At 44.3% G+C, this 18767-nt stretch overlaps 1 protein-coding gene across 4 annotated transcripts in view; it reads right to left on the bottom strand.

Moving 5' to 3' along the window:
- The window catches only part of LOC128340339 (structural maintenance of chromosomes protein 6-like), an 81854-nt gene that overhangs the window by 13291 nt on the left and 49796 nt on the right, over positions 1–18767 (bottom strand). For all 4 annotated transcript variants that reach the window (XR_008313627.1, XR_008313628.1, XR_008313626.1 and 1 more), the window contains exons 20-23: positions 13362–13532; positions 10889–11026; positions 6054–6199; positions 5565–5690 (exon numbers count right to left, since the gene is read on the bottom strand). Coding sequence is in view for 1 of the 4 variants with exons in the window: in XM_053285329.1 (XP_053141304.1) it covers positions 5565–5690; positions 6054–6199; positions 10889–11026; positions 13362–13532 (581 nt within the window). In the remaining 3 variants the exon portion in view is untranslated. The remainder of the gene's footprint in view (positions 1–5564; positions 5691–6053; positions 6200–10888; positions 11027–13361; positions 13533–18767) is intronic.

The following is an 18767-nucleotide window of genomic DNA, read 5'->3' as shown; positions in this document are numbered from 1 at the left end:
AAGAGAATAGAATAGACACCTCTCCCCTCCTGTGCAGATGGAACTGGTTCTATTGCTCCGATTTCCAACAGATGCGTGATGGCCTGGTACGTCTCTGAGTGCTTCAGTGCAGACCAAGACCTTGGAGTAGGGAGGAACCTTGGAGGGGGAGGGGCATCCAGCTCTATTCTGTACCTCGTACGGATGACCTGAAGAACCCAATTGTCTTTTACGGAGGACTCCCAGACAGAGAGGAAGTGACCCAGGCGACCCCCCAAGGAGCCCTGAGGGGCGTCATTGAGTTGATTTTTGTTTGGATGTAGAGGGCTGGGACTTGACGAACTGCCTGCCCCTATAGGAGGAGCGTTGGCGTCCCCAGGAACCACGCTGCTGCTTCGTGTCTCTGTCTCTGCCCCGAAAGGGGCGGGAGCCCCGAAAGGGCTGTGACTGAGAAAAATTTCTTTTAAATGCGCGGTCGGACTTTCGGCCAGCCAGAGGCATGGTTTTGCGTTTGTCGTATGATTCTACGAGGACATCCTTAAGGGCGGCCTCCCCAAACAGCTTAGTCGCGTCGTAGGGCACAGCGGTCAGGTTACTCTTCGATGTATTGTCGACTGACCAGTTTTTTAGCCACAAGTGGCGACGTCCCAACACTGATGCGGCAGCAACTCTTGAGGAGAATCTTACAGAGTCCAATGTCGCATCCGCTATAAAGCCCTGAGCCTTCTGCACCTTGACCAGTTGTTGCTTTAGTTTAACTGGATCAGAGGGCGTGTCATTAAGCAGATCATCCAGCCACAAAAGGGAAGCTCTCGCGGCTATAGAGGCTGCAGTGGCCGCTCTGGTGGACAACAAGGAGTTATCGTGCACCCTTTTAAAAGCAAGCTCAGCCTTTTTATCGGCTGAGTCCTTTAGAGTTACCTCACCATCCCGTGGGACCAACGAGTTGGAGACCAGCTGGGCGCATCGGTGCAGGGTGTCTTGAGCAGGTCAGATGGTTCCTGCTGGTAGGAATAGAAACGGTTAGTCACTGACATAGGCTTTCTATTAGCTGCAGGAAGTAGCCATTCCTGCTTCACCACTTCTGTGAATAAGCTAGGAAAAGTCTAAAAAGTTTTGCCTGCAGGAAGACTACCTCCCCTTTATCAGATGTGGCGGTATCAGGAGGCGTGCTCTGATGTAGCCCTATGGTTTTTAGAATTCGAGTCATTAGTGGATTATAGTCCTCAGCCGCAAATAGTCTTTGGGAGACCGAAACGGCCTCATTGTCCTCCCCTCCAGACCACTCTCCTTCCTCCCTGTCTAGAGGTTTGGAGTCTTGTGGCAGCCCTCCTGGGTTAGAAGGGCTATTCCCTGCGTCAGAATCTGAAATATCAGGAACTTTAGGTTTTACTGGTCTGGGATTGACTGGCATAGGATCCCCCGATTCATGCTCAGAAACCTCAGAGGAGTGAGGAGAGGAGGGAGCGTGCCTTGCTGGCTTTTGAGCCTTTTTAGTTTTGAGGTGCTTTTTCTTTGCCTTTGCCTTTTTAGGCACGGGGCTATCGTCTGAGCTGGAAGAAGAGCTTTTGGAGGAGGAGTCCCTCTTCCTTTTTAAATATTTTTTCTTCCCCTTCTTAGAAGGTTTGAGTTGGTACACAGTTTCTATAATTGCATTTTTAAACCACACCTGCCATTCGGGTGGTACTGATTTGGGAATGGCTATAAGATGCTTGGCAGCTGAAGGAACTGCAGTGCCTGAGCCACTAGGGGGCCCCAAAGTAACATTTACGGAGTCCAAAGGCTCCCCAGGTGCCTCTCGAACAGGAGATTCCACACACAAAGCTTCTGCAGAGTGTTGGCTGGGAAGCTCCAAAAAGGCAGCCGCCTCCTCCTTTCGCGCCATTATTTCCCTCTCCTCTGCCCTCTCACGCTCGTGCCTCAAGGCTATTTCTCGTATCTCTAGCGAGGTGGGAGGCAGATTAGTGCAAGGCAACCTTACAAAACGCTGGCGGTTGAAGCAAGTGTCTTCGTTGCCCGTCTGGCCACCGAAGCGCCTGTCTCGCGGCCCGAAGGCGGGAGAACAGCGGGAGGCCGAGAAGTGAGCGGCGCGGGCAGCTCTGAGGCGGCCGTCGCCGTTGCGGGCAGCGCAGCCGTATTGGAGGACGTGGCGGCGACAACAGAGAGCGCTGCTGCCGCTGGAACCGCCGGCTGGGAAGACGAGTGGTCCGCTAATGAGAGCGCTGTGGCCACTGAGGCTACCGGCGGGGAGAACGAGCGCTCGGGAAATGGCGGGCAGCCAACCTTCTGAGCGGGCGAGAGGGTTCCCTCAGGGTGTATCAGCCCAAGCGGCTTTGAAGTGCCGGGACCAAACGGCTCTTGGCGGGGTCTGCGTGGCACCAGTATAATCCTTCCCCTATGCTCAAACTCCATACAAGGGGAGCGAGGGGAGGGGGAGTGGAGGGGAAGACGAAGACAACAACAAAGTGGTTTTTTGGGGTTTTTTTTTTTAAAGGTTTACACGAAGGAGACAAGGCTGTGGTGATGGATGGGAAGAAAACACGAGGGAAAAACTCACGACAGAAGACCAGTTACAGGAGAAAACGCGGAGCTGAAAAGAGAAACGTCTGCCTGGAGCTGAGCGAGGACAGAAAGAACTGGGTGGGGTTATCCCCCTAGCACCAAGGAGGCCAAATCTCTATTGGCGAATCAAATCTGTCCTGCCTTGGAGCTAGTGGGAAAGGATAACCCAGAGGTGTCCCTGGCAACAACAACCGAGAACAAGACTTTCCCTTTCTGTGTAATTGTCCTTCAGGTATTGGAAGAGCACTATCGTGTCCCTCGCCCCACACCCCCATCTCTTCTTCTCCAAGCCAAACATATGCAATTCCTTCAACTTTTCTTCACAGAGTTCTTCTGGACCCTTGACCATCTTCACAGTCCTCCTCTGAATTCATCTCAGGTGGTGATAGCAGTAGTAGTAGTATCTTAGATTTGTATAGTATGTTTGTGTGTGAAAAGTGCTTCACATGTATCATCTTGATGCAATCCTTATAATCACCACTTTTCAAGATAAATGCATTATTCCCATACTGCAGCTGAGGCTGGGAGGGAATGGCTTGTCTAAAGCCACCTGAGTTCATGGCAGAGGTGAAACTAAAACAGAGGAAATTAGGATTCACAGATCAAGATGCTACACTAGCAGTTGGTCTACATCCTCTTGAAAGTGCAGCACCCAGATGAAGTCTGCCCACTGTAGAATAAAGCGGAACTATTACTTCTTGGGACTTGGAAACTGTGGTTCTGTTAATTCAGCCTAAAACTGCATTAGACTTCTGTGCAGTTTCAACACACAACTGATTCACATTCAGCTTGTGATTGACTGCAATCCCAAGATCCTTTTCACATGTAACACCATCAAGTCACTGATCTGACATCCTATATTTATGTATTTGCATTTTTTGCCTAAAGCCAGAATTTTGCATGTGAATTTGTTGAACAGCCTTTCATTAGAATGGAAAATTGGGCTGAAACTACCAAGGTCATTTTGAATTTTAGTCCTATCTTATGAGATGTTATCTTATCTCTCCCAATTTTGTCTCATCTGCATATTTGAAAGGTTTTCCATTCACCCCTTCATTTAGGTCAACTACTTTCAGTAAGCAGGTTATTTCAAAACCTATTTTAATTGATTACTAACTACTAGTAATCTTGTGGTAGTTTACTAGTGGTCTTATGGTAGCTTACTAGTGGTCTTGTGGTAACAAGCATGACTTGTCCCCACAGCTAAGCAGGATTCACCCTGGTTGCATATGAAAGGGAGACTAGAAGTGTGAGCACTGCACGATATTCCCCTTAGGGAATGGAGCTGCTCTGGGAAGAGCATCTAGGCTCCAAGTTCCCTCCCTGGCATCTCCAAGATAGGGCTGAGAGAGATTCCTGCCTGCAACCTTGAAGAAGCCGCTGCCAGTCTGTGTAGACCAGTGTTTCTCAACCACCGGTCCCTGGACCGCTGCCGGTCCCCGAAGGGTTGAGTGCCGGTCCCTGACTGGGAGTCAACCCCCCCCCTGAAATCAAGGGGCACACTTCCTCAATTTTGCACATGGCACGGAAGAGGAAGAGTATCACGGAGGCATGGGACCCTTCTTGTGCCTTGCCTCCACGTGCTGCTGAGATCTTCCTATAGCTATCTTATTCCCTATCTTTACAGCTTCAACCTGTATGCGATGCGGGGGCATGGAGGAAAAAGTATGGCAGTGGGCGCCACTTGAAGGGCTGCTGGTTCTTGCATGCTCATTGTTTGCAGCCAAAGGTTGGTTGATTGAAACCCAGCTGCCTGTTGTGGTCGAGGCACCTTGAGAGGGAACACTGTTTCCCTCTTGCATCAGTAGGGCTTGCTTGTATGTTTTTTTCATTGGCCCCATGTAGCTTTTGAATTTTTCCAATGGCCCAGCATCCCCTCTCCATTGAGTAATCACAAGCACCTCCACTCCAGACATACTGGAGACAAATTTGTTCACCCAGGCTTTTAGATTCAGGGGTTCTCAACCTTGGGTACCCAGACGTTGGTGGACTTCTACTCCCATAATCCCGAGCCATAATGGCCAAATGCCATTGTTGTTGGGGGTTATGGGAGTTTAACTGAGGGACCCAAGGTTAAAAACCCCTAATATTCAATGTTTGCAAAAGATTCCAAATTTAATTATTTTAATGCTTATATTATTTTCATTCTAAACTGCCCAGAGATGCAAGTTTTGGGCAGTATAGAAGTCTGATAGATAGATAGACAGACAGACAGATAGACAGACTTGAAACCCCTTTACTAACTGCTGGTCTGGGAAACTGCGCATGAAGAATGTAGCGGTCCTTGAAACTCTGCACGAAGAATTTAGCGGTCCTTGACTCCAAAAAGTTTGAGAAACACTGGTGTAGACAATACTGAGCAAGATGGACCTATGGTCTGACTCAGTATATGGCAGCTTCCTATGTACTAAAATTGTATCAAATAACACCTATAACAAAGAACTTTATAAACCTAATGCCAATACAGATACAAGAGTACCAATATAGATCAAATGCTGGCTCACTGAGAGAATATAACACAGCCAGACATTCAGATCTCTACTGATGGGAAATTATGAGAGTGTCAGGTATTGAGAAAAGTCATATAAAAATTGAAATAATTTATAAATACAAATTCCCTTTCTAAAAGCCAAGTATCAGAAAACATTGTGGATTGGATCTAAGCGGCATTCCATTGCTGGGAGCTCCTTCTGGGGGTGGAAGAACTACTCAGTTCAAACCCCTATAACATTTATAAGCAGTACTTAAGCAGCAGATACTGGAATGAAACACATTATTGTACTTTTCCATTCCATTCCATTCCATTCCATTCCATTCCATTCCATTCCTTCCTATTGGCTCATCAACACAAAACAGACAAATCACAGAAACTAGAAAAAATGGATCTTATCTTCCATTACAATTTAAGTGAGGGTGGATATGGGTTTGTTTATGTTCGTTATTTATCCAATTTGTATGCCACCTCTGGGCGGAAGCAACACAAACAAGATATATAAGCCAAGGAAACACAAGACTGTACCCACCTGCGAAATTGCAGGTATGTTTTATGTCTTTGCTTCATAACTTCATCCAAAAGTTTTGTGAATTTCTTCAAGTTTTTTACTTCATTCTCAGCATTCTGATACTTTTCTTTTGCTTCCTGAAGCTGCCTGCATGTCAACAAAAGATGTCAGGATCAGCCCCTTTAATTATGCCCCAAAGCAAACTGGTAATCAACAAAGCTATTGGCAAGATACAGTTCCTCCTGGAAATAACCAGTCAGTAACCTTTCAGCTATAGCTAGTTTTTGAAGAGATACTGCCTTTTCATTCACATCCAACACTATATTTAAAAATTTAGCCTTAGCCACAGAGAAACAAGTTAAAATCTTAGCAATATTCAGCAATGAGGAAACACTGCCAGTCTCTTTTACATTTAAGATAACAGAGATGAACAGAAATTCAAGGAAGTAGAAGAGAGAACATCCTTTCATAAACACACACAAAAGAGAGCAAAAAAATTATTATAAATACCTTATTATTTCTTCTCTATCTCCGGTACGCTCTCTTTCTGAATTTATTTTATCCCTTAAAATATTTATTTCGGTATCAAGACTCTTAATGGTTCTATTTACTTCTATTCGCTCTGGATGAATTTTTGAAGCCTTTGCAATAATTTCCTAAAGAACATGTTATATTATGGCAAAAATTAATTTCCATTCATTCTCTGCAATATCATTTTATTTTTATACTTTAAACTGGCAAAACTGGGGTTGGTTTGCATGTGCACGCTTTCCTTTTCTTTACAATAGTTCTCAACAATAGAAGTTCCCTGTCACAGTATGATGGCGGGGGCGGGGGTGTGTGTGTCAATACAATGCTTAGAATGATCAAATCACTTCACATAGCCTATTTACATACCCTCATATTCATGCAACAACACTGTATGACAAACTAGTATTATCCCCATTAGGATAATTGCTTAACATTGCCTAGTGAATTCATATCCAAAGTGAGATAGGAAAAACGGGTTGTTTAACTGTAACTAATGATCCCGAAGTGATCTGAGAGTAGTCACACAACTGGGTCTGTTCAGTAGCTGAACCAATAGGACTCTGAAGCTCCATTTGACACTCTCACTCCGTCCCACGCATGGCCGTTGCAAAGGGTGGTTGTTCCTGGACAACCTCCTCATCTTGATAAGGTGAAAGATTAAAAACCATATGCAATGTTAATTCATACCCCCTGAAGCAGGGAGGATGGATGGGTTAGGTGAATACCTCCAGATCACTCAAGGATCATTAACGACAGGTAAGGAACCTATTTATCCTTGATGTGATCCTGGCTATATTCACACAACTGGGTGATTAGTAAGCTCCCCATTTTAGGTGGAGGTTACAGTTTGTGGCTTACCTTTTTTCTTTTAAAGACAGGATTTGTTTTAATACAGAAGGACCTTGTTACTCACGGATCCAGCATTCAGTTTCACATATCTGCGGTTGGGTAATTAGCACCTGATCTCTGTATACGAGGGAAGAAAATGGGGGGTGGGGAGTACCACCCTTGTGTCTGTCTGGTAAAATTAGGATACAATCGATCTTGTGGTGCATGATCTTGTTCACCACTTTCGTGATGAGTGGAATTGGTGGGTACATGTAATACAAAGTCCTGTCTCATGGGAGCATAAATGTATCTCCCCGTGATTCTTTCCCTATGCCTCTCCATGTGCAGTATTGGTCGTAGTTCCTCTTCTTCGAAGATGCAGAAATCTCTAGAGTTCCTCAAGTGCCAAATATGTCCTTCAAATATTTCGGTTGGACACTCCCTTCATGCATATTTGATCTGGTGATCTCTTGCCTCAGGTTGTCCGCTTCTAAGTTCTCTGTTCCTCTGATGTGTACTGCAGTGGGGTGAATCTGGTACTCCTTGGTTGTTGACATATTCTGTTGCAATGGTGTTGTCCATTACAACCTGGACCGCCTTTCCTAGTAATAGTACTTAGAAGATTTTCAGCGCTAGGTAGGAAGCTAAGAGTTCCAATATGTTTATATGTAATTGCTGTTGCATTTCCCTTAACCTCCCTCTCACTTGGGGTGTGTGTGGGGGGGCAATGTGCTCTCCACGCTGTTTTCAATGCATACGAGGTCACTATCACCTCTGGAAATACAGGTTGAAATCGCATCCCTGTGGTCAAATTTCTTTCATCCTTCCACCACAGGAATGATTCATTTATTTTCCATGGAATGGTCAAGAGTTGTGACTGACCCCATTTTGAAAATCAAATGTCCCTGAAAACCATAGTTGTAGGGGGTGCATAATTAGTTTCGCACCTAAAATGGCTGCAGTGCAGGAGGCCATTAGTCCCACTAATATTTGGATTTTGTTTTGCAGTTCGATGTAAACATTGTAGTGCTAATTCCACCTGCTGTCCTTTTTTTGTCTATCTTTTTTCCTGGTAGGAATGCATTGTTTCCCAGCACCCAGTATCAAACCTACAAAAAGTATGGATTCCGTAGGGTTTATTTTTGAGTTCTTGTGGTTGATCTTTATTCCCATTTGGTGCAACAAAACCATCATGTCCACTAGATGTTGTTGCAATTTGTGTTGGGAATGAGTTGTCAGTAACCAATCATCCAAGAATGGGAATATTTCCATCCCTTTGCCCCTCAAGCATGCAACTGCCATACATTTTGTAAAACACCCTCGAGGCAGCTGAAATTCCGAAGGGTAGCACTTCGTATTGGTACACCTGGTCTCCCACAGTGAACTGCCGGGTTTTTTTGTGATGTGGATGAATTCTGATATGGAAATGTGCATTCTTTAGGTCTATGGTCACAAACGTCTCCTATCAATAATAGACATATGGCTATTATTGAGATAATTCTGAACTTTGTTTTTTGTATGAATTCATTCATTGCTCTCAAATCCAGGATCGGGCGGATACTCCCTTTTTTTGGTGTTTGAAAATACCTTGAATAGAATTCCACCCCCTGCCGTAGTATGCAGCTTGACGCGAGGCAGGGTTGTACCCCGGCCCTTTAGAGGGACACAAGGACTGCCATCTTGACTCCCATGCCACGTGTTGTGGGTTAGCCAATGGGACCTCAGGAGCGGCTGCATAACTGGCCGGCTCCCGGTCACTTGCCCTCAGTTGCTTCAGACTGAGCACCCCTCCCTCCTGTCCCTGCTTCAGTGAAGGTTGTCCGGTTGCCTTCAGGGGCCAAGGAGGAATTTTTTGGGTCACACCTAATTGGTTTTGGCCTTCGCTTTTCCTGCCTACTTCTCACTGAAGTTGTTTATAGGACTGTCATTGCATGTTTGGTCAATTTGCCAGTGAGTGCGGGTTGATATAGGCTGACTTGATTGGTGTCTGACTGGAGAACCATTTAAGGCTAGTGGGCAAGCCGAGGAACAGGCCTTGCAGCCCTTGGGCTGGGATCCACCCCTACTCGGAGGCTAGCTGGAGTTTTATGGCCTGGGTGGATGGGGCTGGTTGGCTTCCCCCTTAGCAGGGTTAACACCTTGCGGTTGTTAGGAAGTCCAGATTTAGTCTGGGCTGAATTAACACCCAGTCTTTTGCCCAGTTCTAGGCTGTCCTCTTTATGAAGCTGACCTTTAGAGAGGGTCAATGCACTTTAAATTGTTATGCCTCATTGCAGGTTATGTAGCATTGACTAATAAAAGTGGCCCTAGTTCATCCAGTCACACGCATCTTGTCTTTATTGCGCCTGGGTGTGTAATGTGTTGTGCAATGTGTTGATTCTGGGGAACATGTTCTATATGGTCCTTTCCCAACTATGTTGTGACTTCCTCCAATAGAGTTGGATGGGCATATTTTATACCTTGAAAAATTGTCTCAAGAAATTCAATGGCACAACTGTTCTGTATGCTGCAAAGTACCCATTTGTCAGTTATTCGTTTCCACTTTGAATAGTGGTTTGCTATTAATGGGACTTCTATCACAAGTCTATTGGGGGGTCTCTGAGACATCAAAGGTTTTGTTTATTGCCCTCGTCCTGTTTTGAGTGAGACATATTCTTTGTTCTAGGTGTATAGAGTCCAGTTTGATTCCTCCCTGTCTTTCTGTACTCTCTTTTGTCTTTGCTTATTGTTGTTTGTACCTCCCATATGGTTGGTTAGAGGTGTATATTTGTTTTTGTTTTCAAGCACAGTTTTGTGTCATCAGGATAGCAAACATTTTAACTGTCAGTTTAGATTTCTTAAGTTTCTCTAGAGTTCCATCTGTCTCCTTACTAAATAGACCTTCACCTTCAAGAAGGGAGATCTTACGAATACGGGTTGCGATGGTATTGATGTTCCCTCCAGGATTGTTCAGGCTTGCAGTTAAACATTTGGTTTCTATCATTATCAGTTGGTGACCTTTGAGGATTAGGTGACATCAATGGTGTCTCTGGAATTTCTATAAGTTTATTATCATATCCCATCTCCTCTCTTATTGAATAAGCTGCGAGTGGGGAATACTCTCTTGAATGAATTGTAGTTCTTGGCATACAGAGAGAACATTGCAATGTAGAAAATGACAAACAGATTTTGCATGTGTTTGTCTTATGTTTTCCCCAAGACACAAAAGACAGAAGTCGTGCTCGTCTGAGGTAGGAAGTTTTGCCCTACATTTATTGCATCTCTTTAAAGTTTTGCGACCAGTCATGAAAGACTAAGGTTAGCTCTGTAAACTGAGCAAAGCAAATAAATTCAATCTTTCTCACAGTTTCCCCAAGTACTTTGAGAACGGAAATTCTTGATTACTTGGAGCAAGTTCCGCCCGATGCAGCTAGAATAGTGGTCGGAAAGGAACTGAAGGAAAGGATGCTCCAACCACACTTTCCAACAGACATGCACAAATGTGGGGCAGAGCGAGAGCATTATGTGGAGCATCAGAGTCCTACCAGTTTGGCTACTGCGCAGGTGCAGACCCAGTTGTGGGAATACAAATCGAGATCACATCAAGGATCTAGGGATTTCCCAGTTCACAACTCACACTATTAGCTATTACACTAGCTCTATGAATTACAAGAAACTCAAAAGATTAAACAAGTAACACCTATACTAAATGCATAGTTTGGTACTACATTTTTAAAAAATCAAATAGAAACTGGGAGGGAGTGGCAATCAGGATGGGGACTATAGGTGTATAGGAAGCGAGTATTTAACCCTTGCTTGCAAATGGCTTGATGAAAATCACACCTCCAAAGTTATTATTAATCCTGGAAGGAAAGTTCCATTGTCCCTGATGTCAACACCATAGACATGTAAAGAAATGAGTTCGAGTGTCAGCATAAGTATCCACATATATACCCCCATTTAGTGAGCAAAAAAAAAAAAAAAAAATGAACAAAATGTATGTATACCATTAATTCCTTCTCTTTTGTAGCTAGATGATTTTTAATTTTGTTTATGGATTCCAAGTGTTCTCTCTCTTTCCCCTCATAATGTTGCATGTGATCGCTACTGCTTTCCAGTTCATAGTCCGCTTGATTTAATCTATCCTGTTAAGAACAAATCAATATGAAATATAAACTGATTACAAGAATAATGAAATGGCATCCAAACTGGAAGCTTCAACTGAAGCTGATAAATTAAGTGGTGATTCTCATATACAGGTGAAACTCAAAAAATTAGAATATCGTGCAAAAGTTCATTAATTTCAGTAATGCAAATTAAAAGGTGAAACTGATATATGAGATAGACGCATTACATGCAAAGCGAGATAAGTCAAGCCTTAATTTGTTATAATTGTGATGATCATGGCGTACAGCTCATGAAAACCCCAAATCCACAATCCCAGAAAATTAGAATATTACATGAAACCAATAAAACAAGGATTGTAAATAGAACAATATCGGACCTCTGAAAAGTATAAGCATGCATATGTATTCAGTACTTGGTTTGGGCCCCTTTTGCAGCAATTACTGCGTCATTGCGGCGTGGCATGGATGCTATCAGCCTGTGGCACTGCTGAGGTGTTATGGAAGACCAGGATGCTTCAATAGCGGCCTTCAGCTCTTCTGCATTGTTTGGTCTCATGTCTCTCATCCTTCTCTTGGCAATGCCCCATAGATTCTCTATGGGGTCCAGGTCAGGCGAGTTTGCTGGCCAATAAAGCACAGTAATCCCATGGTCATTGAACCAGGTTCTGGTACTTTTGGCAGTGTGGGCAGGTGCCAAGTCCTGCTGGAAAATGAAGTCAGCAACCCCATACAGCTCGTCTGCGGAAGGAAGCATGAAGTGCTCCAAAATCTCCTGATAGACGGCTGCGTTGACCCTGGACTTAATGAAGCACAGTGGACCAACACCAGCAGATGACATGGCTCCCCAAATCAACACAGACTGTGGAAACTTCACACTGGACTTCAAGCATCTTGCATTGTGTGCCTCTCCATTCTTCCTCCAGACTCTGGGTCCTTGGTTTCCAAATGAGATGCAAAAGTTGCTCTCATCAGAAAAGAGGACTTTGGACCACTGAGCAACAGACCAGTTCTTTTTTTCTTGAGCCCAGATAAGACGCTTCTGACGTTGTATGTTGTTCAGGAGCGGCTTGACAAGAGGAATACGACATTTGAAGCCCATGTCCAGGATCCGTCTGTGTGTGGTGGCTCCTGATGCACTAACTCCAGCCTCAGCCCACTCCTTATGAAAGTCCCCAACACTTTTGAATGGCCTTTTCCTGACAATCCTCTCCAGGCTGCGGTCATCCCTGCTGCTTGTGCACCTTTTTCTTCCACACTTTTCCCTTCCACATAACTTTCTATTAATGTGCTTTGATACAGCACTTTGGGAACATCCAACTTCTTTTGCAATTACCTTTTGAGGCTTTCCCTCCTTATGGAGGGTGTCAATGATGGTTTTCTGCACAACTGTCAAGTCAGCAGTCTTTCCCATGATTGTGATTCCTAATGAACCAGACCGAGAGACCATTTAAAGGCTTAGGAACCCTTTGCAGGTGTTATGGATTGATTAGCTGATTGGAGTGGGACACCTGGAGCCTAGACTGTTGAACCTTTTCACAATATTCTAATTTTCTGGGATTGTGGATTTGGGGTTCTCATGAGCTGTACGCCATGATCATCACAATTATAACAAATTAAGGATTGACTTATCTCACTTTGCATGTAATGCGTCTATCTCATATATCAGTTTCACCTTTTAATTTGCATTACTGAAATTAATGAACTTTTGCACGATATTCTAATTTTTCGAGTTTCACCTGTATTTAGCAGGGAGAGAGCAACTGGCCCAATCCAACCCCAGCACAGCATCCCTCCTGTGGGCTGTTGTTGGTGCTCCCTTTTAGACACTTGTTCCCTTTGTGGACAGGGGACCATCTTATTTATTTTTATATTAAACCACTTTGGGAACTTTGATGAAAAGTGGTATATAAATAGTAGTAACAGTATTAAGTTGTTGCAACCATCTATCCACAATATGCACAATGAAACTGGGTAATAAGCAAACCAATAAAACCATATTCTTAGGAAGTTATTAATTCTAGAAACAAATACAATTATCTTATTCTTATTAAGATGATAAATGCAAAATTAGAAATAATTAGCTTTATAATTATTAATGTTTGGACCAATTCTGCTCACAGTGCAGGAACATCTCAAATTGCACAGAACTCAATTGGGAGTGAAGTAGAACAGTGCATTTTATTCACTAGATGTTCAGCTGACAATTATAACAGTAATATATTTGGGTATGCATAAATTAGATGAAGCAAACTCTACATTCATGCCACACTTTTCATATAACCAAAATCTTATTGAGTCTGTACCGAAGTGCTCTCTATCTCTGCTATTCTTTCACATTATACATATATTGTACCTTGACTGGTCCTGCTTCTTCCTCCACTTGATGAATTTTATCTTTAATTGCTTCAAATTTTTGTTCTGCCTCTTGTAGAATAATTTTCAGCTCCTCCTTTTTCTCTGTCTGCTGGAGTATATCTACCTTAACAGCCTCCATCTTGTTCTCGTTCTCTTGTTTTTCTTCTTCCTGTTAAAATGTTTCCAAATTCAAGATTAACACACATTATTTTCAAGTGTTTAACTTGAAACCTTGCTGAATGCACATTTGGTGTAAACTGTTGAGCTCATTGCTCTGTCCCCCCAGCATGAGGCCCAAATGACGCCGCCCACCTTCCTAGCATTTTATCTCTCATTCCTACCAGCCAGAGGAATCCAAGGTTGGGTTAATGTTGTGGTAGTTAAAGGGTACTTTTTGCACATCATTTCCATTTTACATTATTGGTAAAAAGGCAGTCTCAAAGATTAATAACCTCACTAGGGTTTGCAAATTTTAGTCTACAGAAACTCATGCCACAACAAACATGTTTAGTCTTTAAAACACCACATGACTCTTTATTGTAATAATTTCAACGCATTAAATTAACATTTGAATGTTCCAAAACAGTGTCTGAAGGCATTTATGGGCTGGCAATCCAAGTAAAATAACTGACTGGATGAAGTACTCCCTCTGGTGTGAAGTTTGGACCCAGCTTTGCTTCTGGAGAACTGAGTGGTGGCTGTGGCCAGGAGTGCCTCTGTACAGGTTTGGCTTGTATGCCAACTGCAGCACTTCCTTTGAAAGCTAATCTAGTTAGTACATGTGGACTTTGCTATCCACAGTGCTGCTATTCGAGGTTCTGTGTATCCACTGTCCCAAAATAGGCACCAACCCAGGCATACGTAGAACACGAAGGGTTAGGTTTTGCATATCGACCATGTCAGGGTAGCCGGAAATGATCTCGGAGGTCATTTCCAGTCACCATTTGGGGAGCAGGAGCCATTTTGTGACACATTTTTTTAAAAAAAACATTTCTGTGACTTTTCAGAGGAAAATTACCAAGTTGGAACTTGTGGGCGGCATTCTTGGAAGGCTGGAAATCCATGGAGCACGGTAGTGCACTTTCCCCCCTTGATGTTCCCCCTTTTTTGCCCTTTCCTCCAGCCACCAGGATCCTATCTCCCATTGATACAATGTCCCGCTATCCATGGTTCTGTTATCCATGGTTCCCCCATCCCCCCTGCTAAAACCTAGGAAGGTAGGCTCTGCTGAAGAACCAAGACTTGCTCAAGTATGACTGGTGAGTATGTAGGACAGGGCCTCCTTTTTGATGATGCCTAGTCTCTTCCTCTTTTTGGGAGGTTTGTACTGTTGCTACATTCCTCCCAGCTTTGGGGATGGGAGAAATGGAGTGCCGAAGATATAGGATTAATGTTTGCCGAAGACAAACAGGTTGCTCACCTGTAACTTATTATATGTGAGTGATCTGTAGAAATTAATGTACCTGTGCAGGACCTTGCGTGTGGACTATTCAAGCTCCTCATGGTGATCACACATGTTGCCTCACGCTCAGTGTGACTGTTTATTTTGGCAGTTGGAGCACCCTTTCTTTGATTCCTGGATGACCACCTCGATATGACAGTCATTCCATTAAGTCTTCCATTGCACAGGTAAGTTTTTATCTGTTTACTCACTGCTGCAGGGAGGATGCGAGGGTCTTAAAGGTAAGGTAAAGTGTGCCGTCAAGTCGATTTCGACTCTGGGCACCCACAGAGCCCCGTGGTTGTCTTTGGTAGAATACAGGAGGGGTTTACCATTGCCTCCTCCCGCACAGTATGAGATGATGCCTTTCAGCATCTTCCTGTATTGCTACTGCCCGATATAGGTGTTTCCCACAGCCTGGGAAACATACCTGTGGGGTTGTACATGATTTCTAGACATTCATAAGACCCTCCAATCCTCTTCACAGCAGTAAGTTGTAAATACCCATAACCAGGATATTTAGCAAGCTTTACCAGGAGGAGGGAGCAGTAAGCTTTTGCAAAATTATCTTCAAGACTCCCTTTCCAAAATTAGCCTCCACATCAGAACATAGGTCAATTGTACAGTGTTTCACAAAAGGTAGCTCAGACAACCATGTTGCCACCTTACAGAATCCTCCATTTGGATTCCTGAGAGATGTGCTGCTGACATTGCATAAGCCCTAGTAGAGTGAGCTCCAATCGTGCATGGTGGTTCTACCTTCTGAACTTTGTAAGCTAAAGAGATTTAGCTGCACCAGCCAATGTGACAGGAGTTGCCTTGATATAGGATGGCTCTTTGACTTATGCTTAGAAGGCTACAGAAACTGTTTACTTTTACAATACTCCTTAGGCCTATCCAAGTAAAACAAGAGTGACCTCTGAACATCCAATGCATGTAAAGAAGTCTCCAGAGAGGTTGTATGGTTTCTGGAAAACATAGGCAGCTGTTAGACAGTGCTGGGGAGGGGTCAGCTGTCATGGTGCACACTAGCACCAACAATGTTGAGAAATGTAGTCGGGAGGCCAAGGAAGCCAAGTTCAGGCTGCTAGGTAGCATATTGAAGTCCCAGACCCCTAAGGCAGATTTCACAGAAATACTACCTGTTCCCCGTGTAGGGCCAGTGAGACAAGCAGAGCTGGGGGGTCTCAATGTGTGGATGAAACAGTGGTGCTGGGAAGAGAGGTTTAGACTTTTTGGGCACTGGGATACATTCTTGGTTCAAGTGAAGCCTGTACAAAGAGACAGGCTCTGCTTGAACCAAGATGGAACCAGAGTACTGGAGGTTAAAATAAAAAAGGTTGCAGAGCAGCTTTTAAAATGACACCTGGGAGATAGCCAGCAGGAGCTAAGCAGTATCCGGATCGGCAAATGCCGTTCCTTAAAGATGGGAGGGTGTAAATGCAAGGCTGTTAAACCAGAAGGGGACAGACTAGAACCTGATAAAGAGCAGACAGGAGGCTGTGCTAGCTGGTCAAAGAGATCAAATGGCCATATGAAAGGTAGCACATACCAGGTAAGAGATTCAGTGTATAGGCGCTTATATGCCAATGCCAGAAGCCTCTGAGCCAAGATGGGAGAGCTGGAGTGCTTAGTTGCTAATGAAAACATAGCTATAGTGGGCCTAATGGAAACATAGTGGAACAGTGAGAACTAGTGGGACACTATTTATTCTTTGATATAAACTCTACAGAAGGGACAGGGAGGGGAGCATTGGGGGTGGATTAGCACTGTATGTTAAAGAAGGGATAGAATCTAACAAGCTAGAAAACCTAGGAAGACCCGAGTCTTCCACAGAAACTCTGTGAGTGACAACTGAAGGCCCAAAAAGAAATGTGTTACTAGGGATGTGCTATTGTCCCCCTGACCAAAACACTGACAGTGATTGGGAGTTGTATCAGGGAAGAGTCAAAGAGACACAGAGGTGTAATAATAGGTGACTTAAATTGCCCATACACAGATTGGATAAGTTCACATTCAAGTAATGACAGAGAGGCCGTATTTCTAGATACGCTGAATGACTGTGCCATAGAACAATTGGTCATGGAACCAACCAAAGAGAAGGTGACCTTGGACTTAATACTGAGTAGTGCACAGGGCCTGGTGTAAGCTGTCAGTGTCATGGAACCTTTACACAACAGTGACCACAGTGTGATCAAATTCAGCATACAGTATATGCGAGGAGAGAATCAATAAAGAAGTCTAACACAGACACTTTGCATTTCAGAAGAGGAAACTTCTCTAAAATGAGGAGTTTGGTGAAAAGAAAAATGAAAGGGAAAATCATGAGAGTCACTTCATGCCAGAATGCATGGAGTATACTTAAAACCACAATACTAGAAGCACAGTTAGAATGTATACCAAAAAGGAGGAAAGTTATCCCCAAGTCCAGAAGGATACCACCATGGCTAACAAGTAAAGTCAAGGAAGCTATAAGGGGTACAAAACCTCTGTCAGAAATTGGAAGGCCTGCCCAAATAAAGAGACCAGAAAGGAAAAACTCTGGCAGAAGAAATGCTAGGATGTGAGAAGAGTCTGAGGAACATTTAGCAAAAAGGATCAATGGGAATAACAAAAACTTCTTTAAATACATCAGAAGCAGAAAACCTGCCAGGGAGACAGTTGGACTGTTAGATGATGAGGTTGTAATCCTAACAGTAGGAGTTGGAAACTTGAATGGAACCTCCTTCAGCAAGTTTCTGTCCAGAGTCCACTGCCACAGGGAGTGCAGGACTGATGCAGGGATACGCAGGTTAATCTGTTGACTGTCAAGACTGGGTCTGAAAAAAACAGGTTGCTTACCTGTAACTTATGATCTGGATGTGATCCGTTGTATTCATAAGAACTGGGGTTTCTGCGCCTGCGCAGGGACCTCCCGGGCTGACTAGCTAGCTCCTCTTTGCGCCCCGCCCGTCTGCACGTGCCTTGCAGCTTCCGTTAGAATCGACGGTTGGGGCGCCTCTCCTTCAGATTTCTCGCAGACCGCCATATAAATGACAATCCGCACACCAGCATCCCCTAGTCCAGGCATTCTGCAGCGGGGACAGCTGGGAGGGACTTATGAATACAACGGATCACATCCAGATCATAAGTTACAGGTAAGCAACCTGTTTATCTGGATTGTGATCCATTGTATCCATAAGAACTGGGTGTTTAGCAAGCTACCCCATAAGGAGGCGGGTGCAGATGACCCCCAGCTATGCCAACACACGTTTCAACACTGATCTTCCAAAATTCGCCTCCCTAGCCATCCGCAGATCCAGAGCATAATGCTTTACGAATGGTAGATGCGATGACCATGTCGCCGCCAGGCAGACATCTGCCATTTTAATGCCTGACAGATGTGCCGCAGACGTTGCGTAGGCCCTAGTAGAGTGAGCCCGAACCGTCTTTGGCGGTGTTATCTTCTGGCTTTTATAGGCGAGGAAAATCAGTTCCACTAGCCAGTGAGCAAGTCTCTGGCGAGAGATTGGACGGCCCTTGCTACGCCCCCGGAAGGAGAGAAAAAGCTTTTTACTCTTCCTAAAGTCATGAGTTCTCTCCAAATAGTATAGGAGTGATCTACGCACGTCCAACATGTGGAGGGCCTTCTCTAAGTCTGTCTCCGGACTACTGAAAAAAGTTGGCAGCACTATGTCTTGATTTAAGTGGAAATCTGTTACCACCTTCGGCAGGAATCTCGGATCGAGACGCATCACAACCTTGTGTGGATAGAATTGAGTGTAGGGTCTATCCATCCGCAGGGCCGTCATCTCGCTCACTCTCTTAGCCGATGTAATGGCTACCAAGAATGCCACCTTCAAAGTCAGAAACTTCAGCGGAATAGTCGCCAGTGGCTCAAAGGGTGCCTCCGTTAGGGCGGAGAGTACTAAAGACAGACTCCACTGCTCCATTGGGCTGCGCACAGGAGGGTAAAGGTTATTA

This window comes from Hemicordylus capensis, chromosome 1, assembly GCF_027244095.1.
Source record: "Hemicordylus capensis ecotype Gifberg chromosome 1, rHemCap1.1.pri, whole genome shotgun sequence".
Taxonomy (NCBI): domain Eukaryota; kingdom Metazoa; phylum Chordata; class Lepidosauria; order Squamata; family Cordylidae; genus Hemicordylus; species Hemicordylus capensis.
This window is presented reverse-complemented; position numbering and strand designations above follow the sequence as displayed.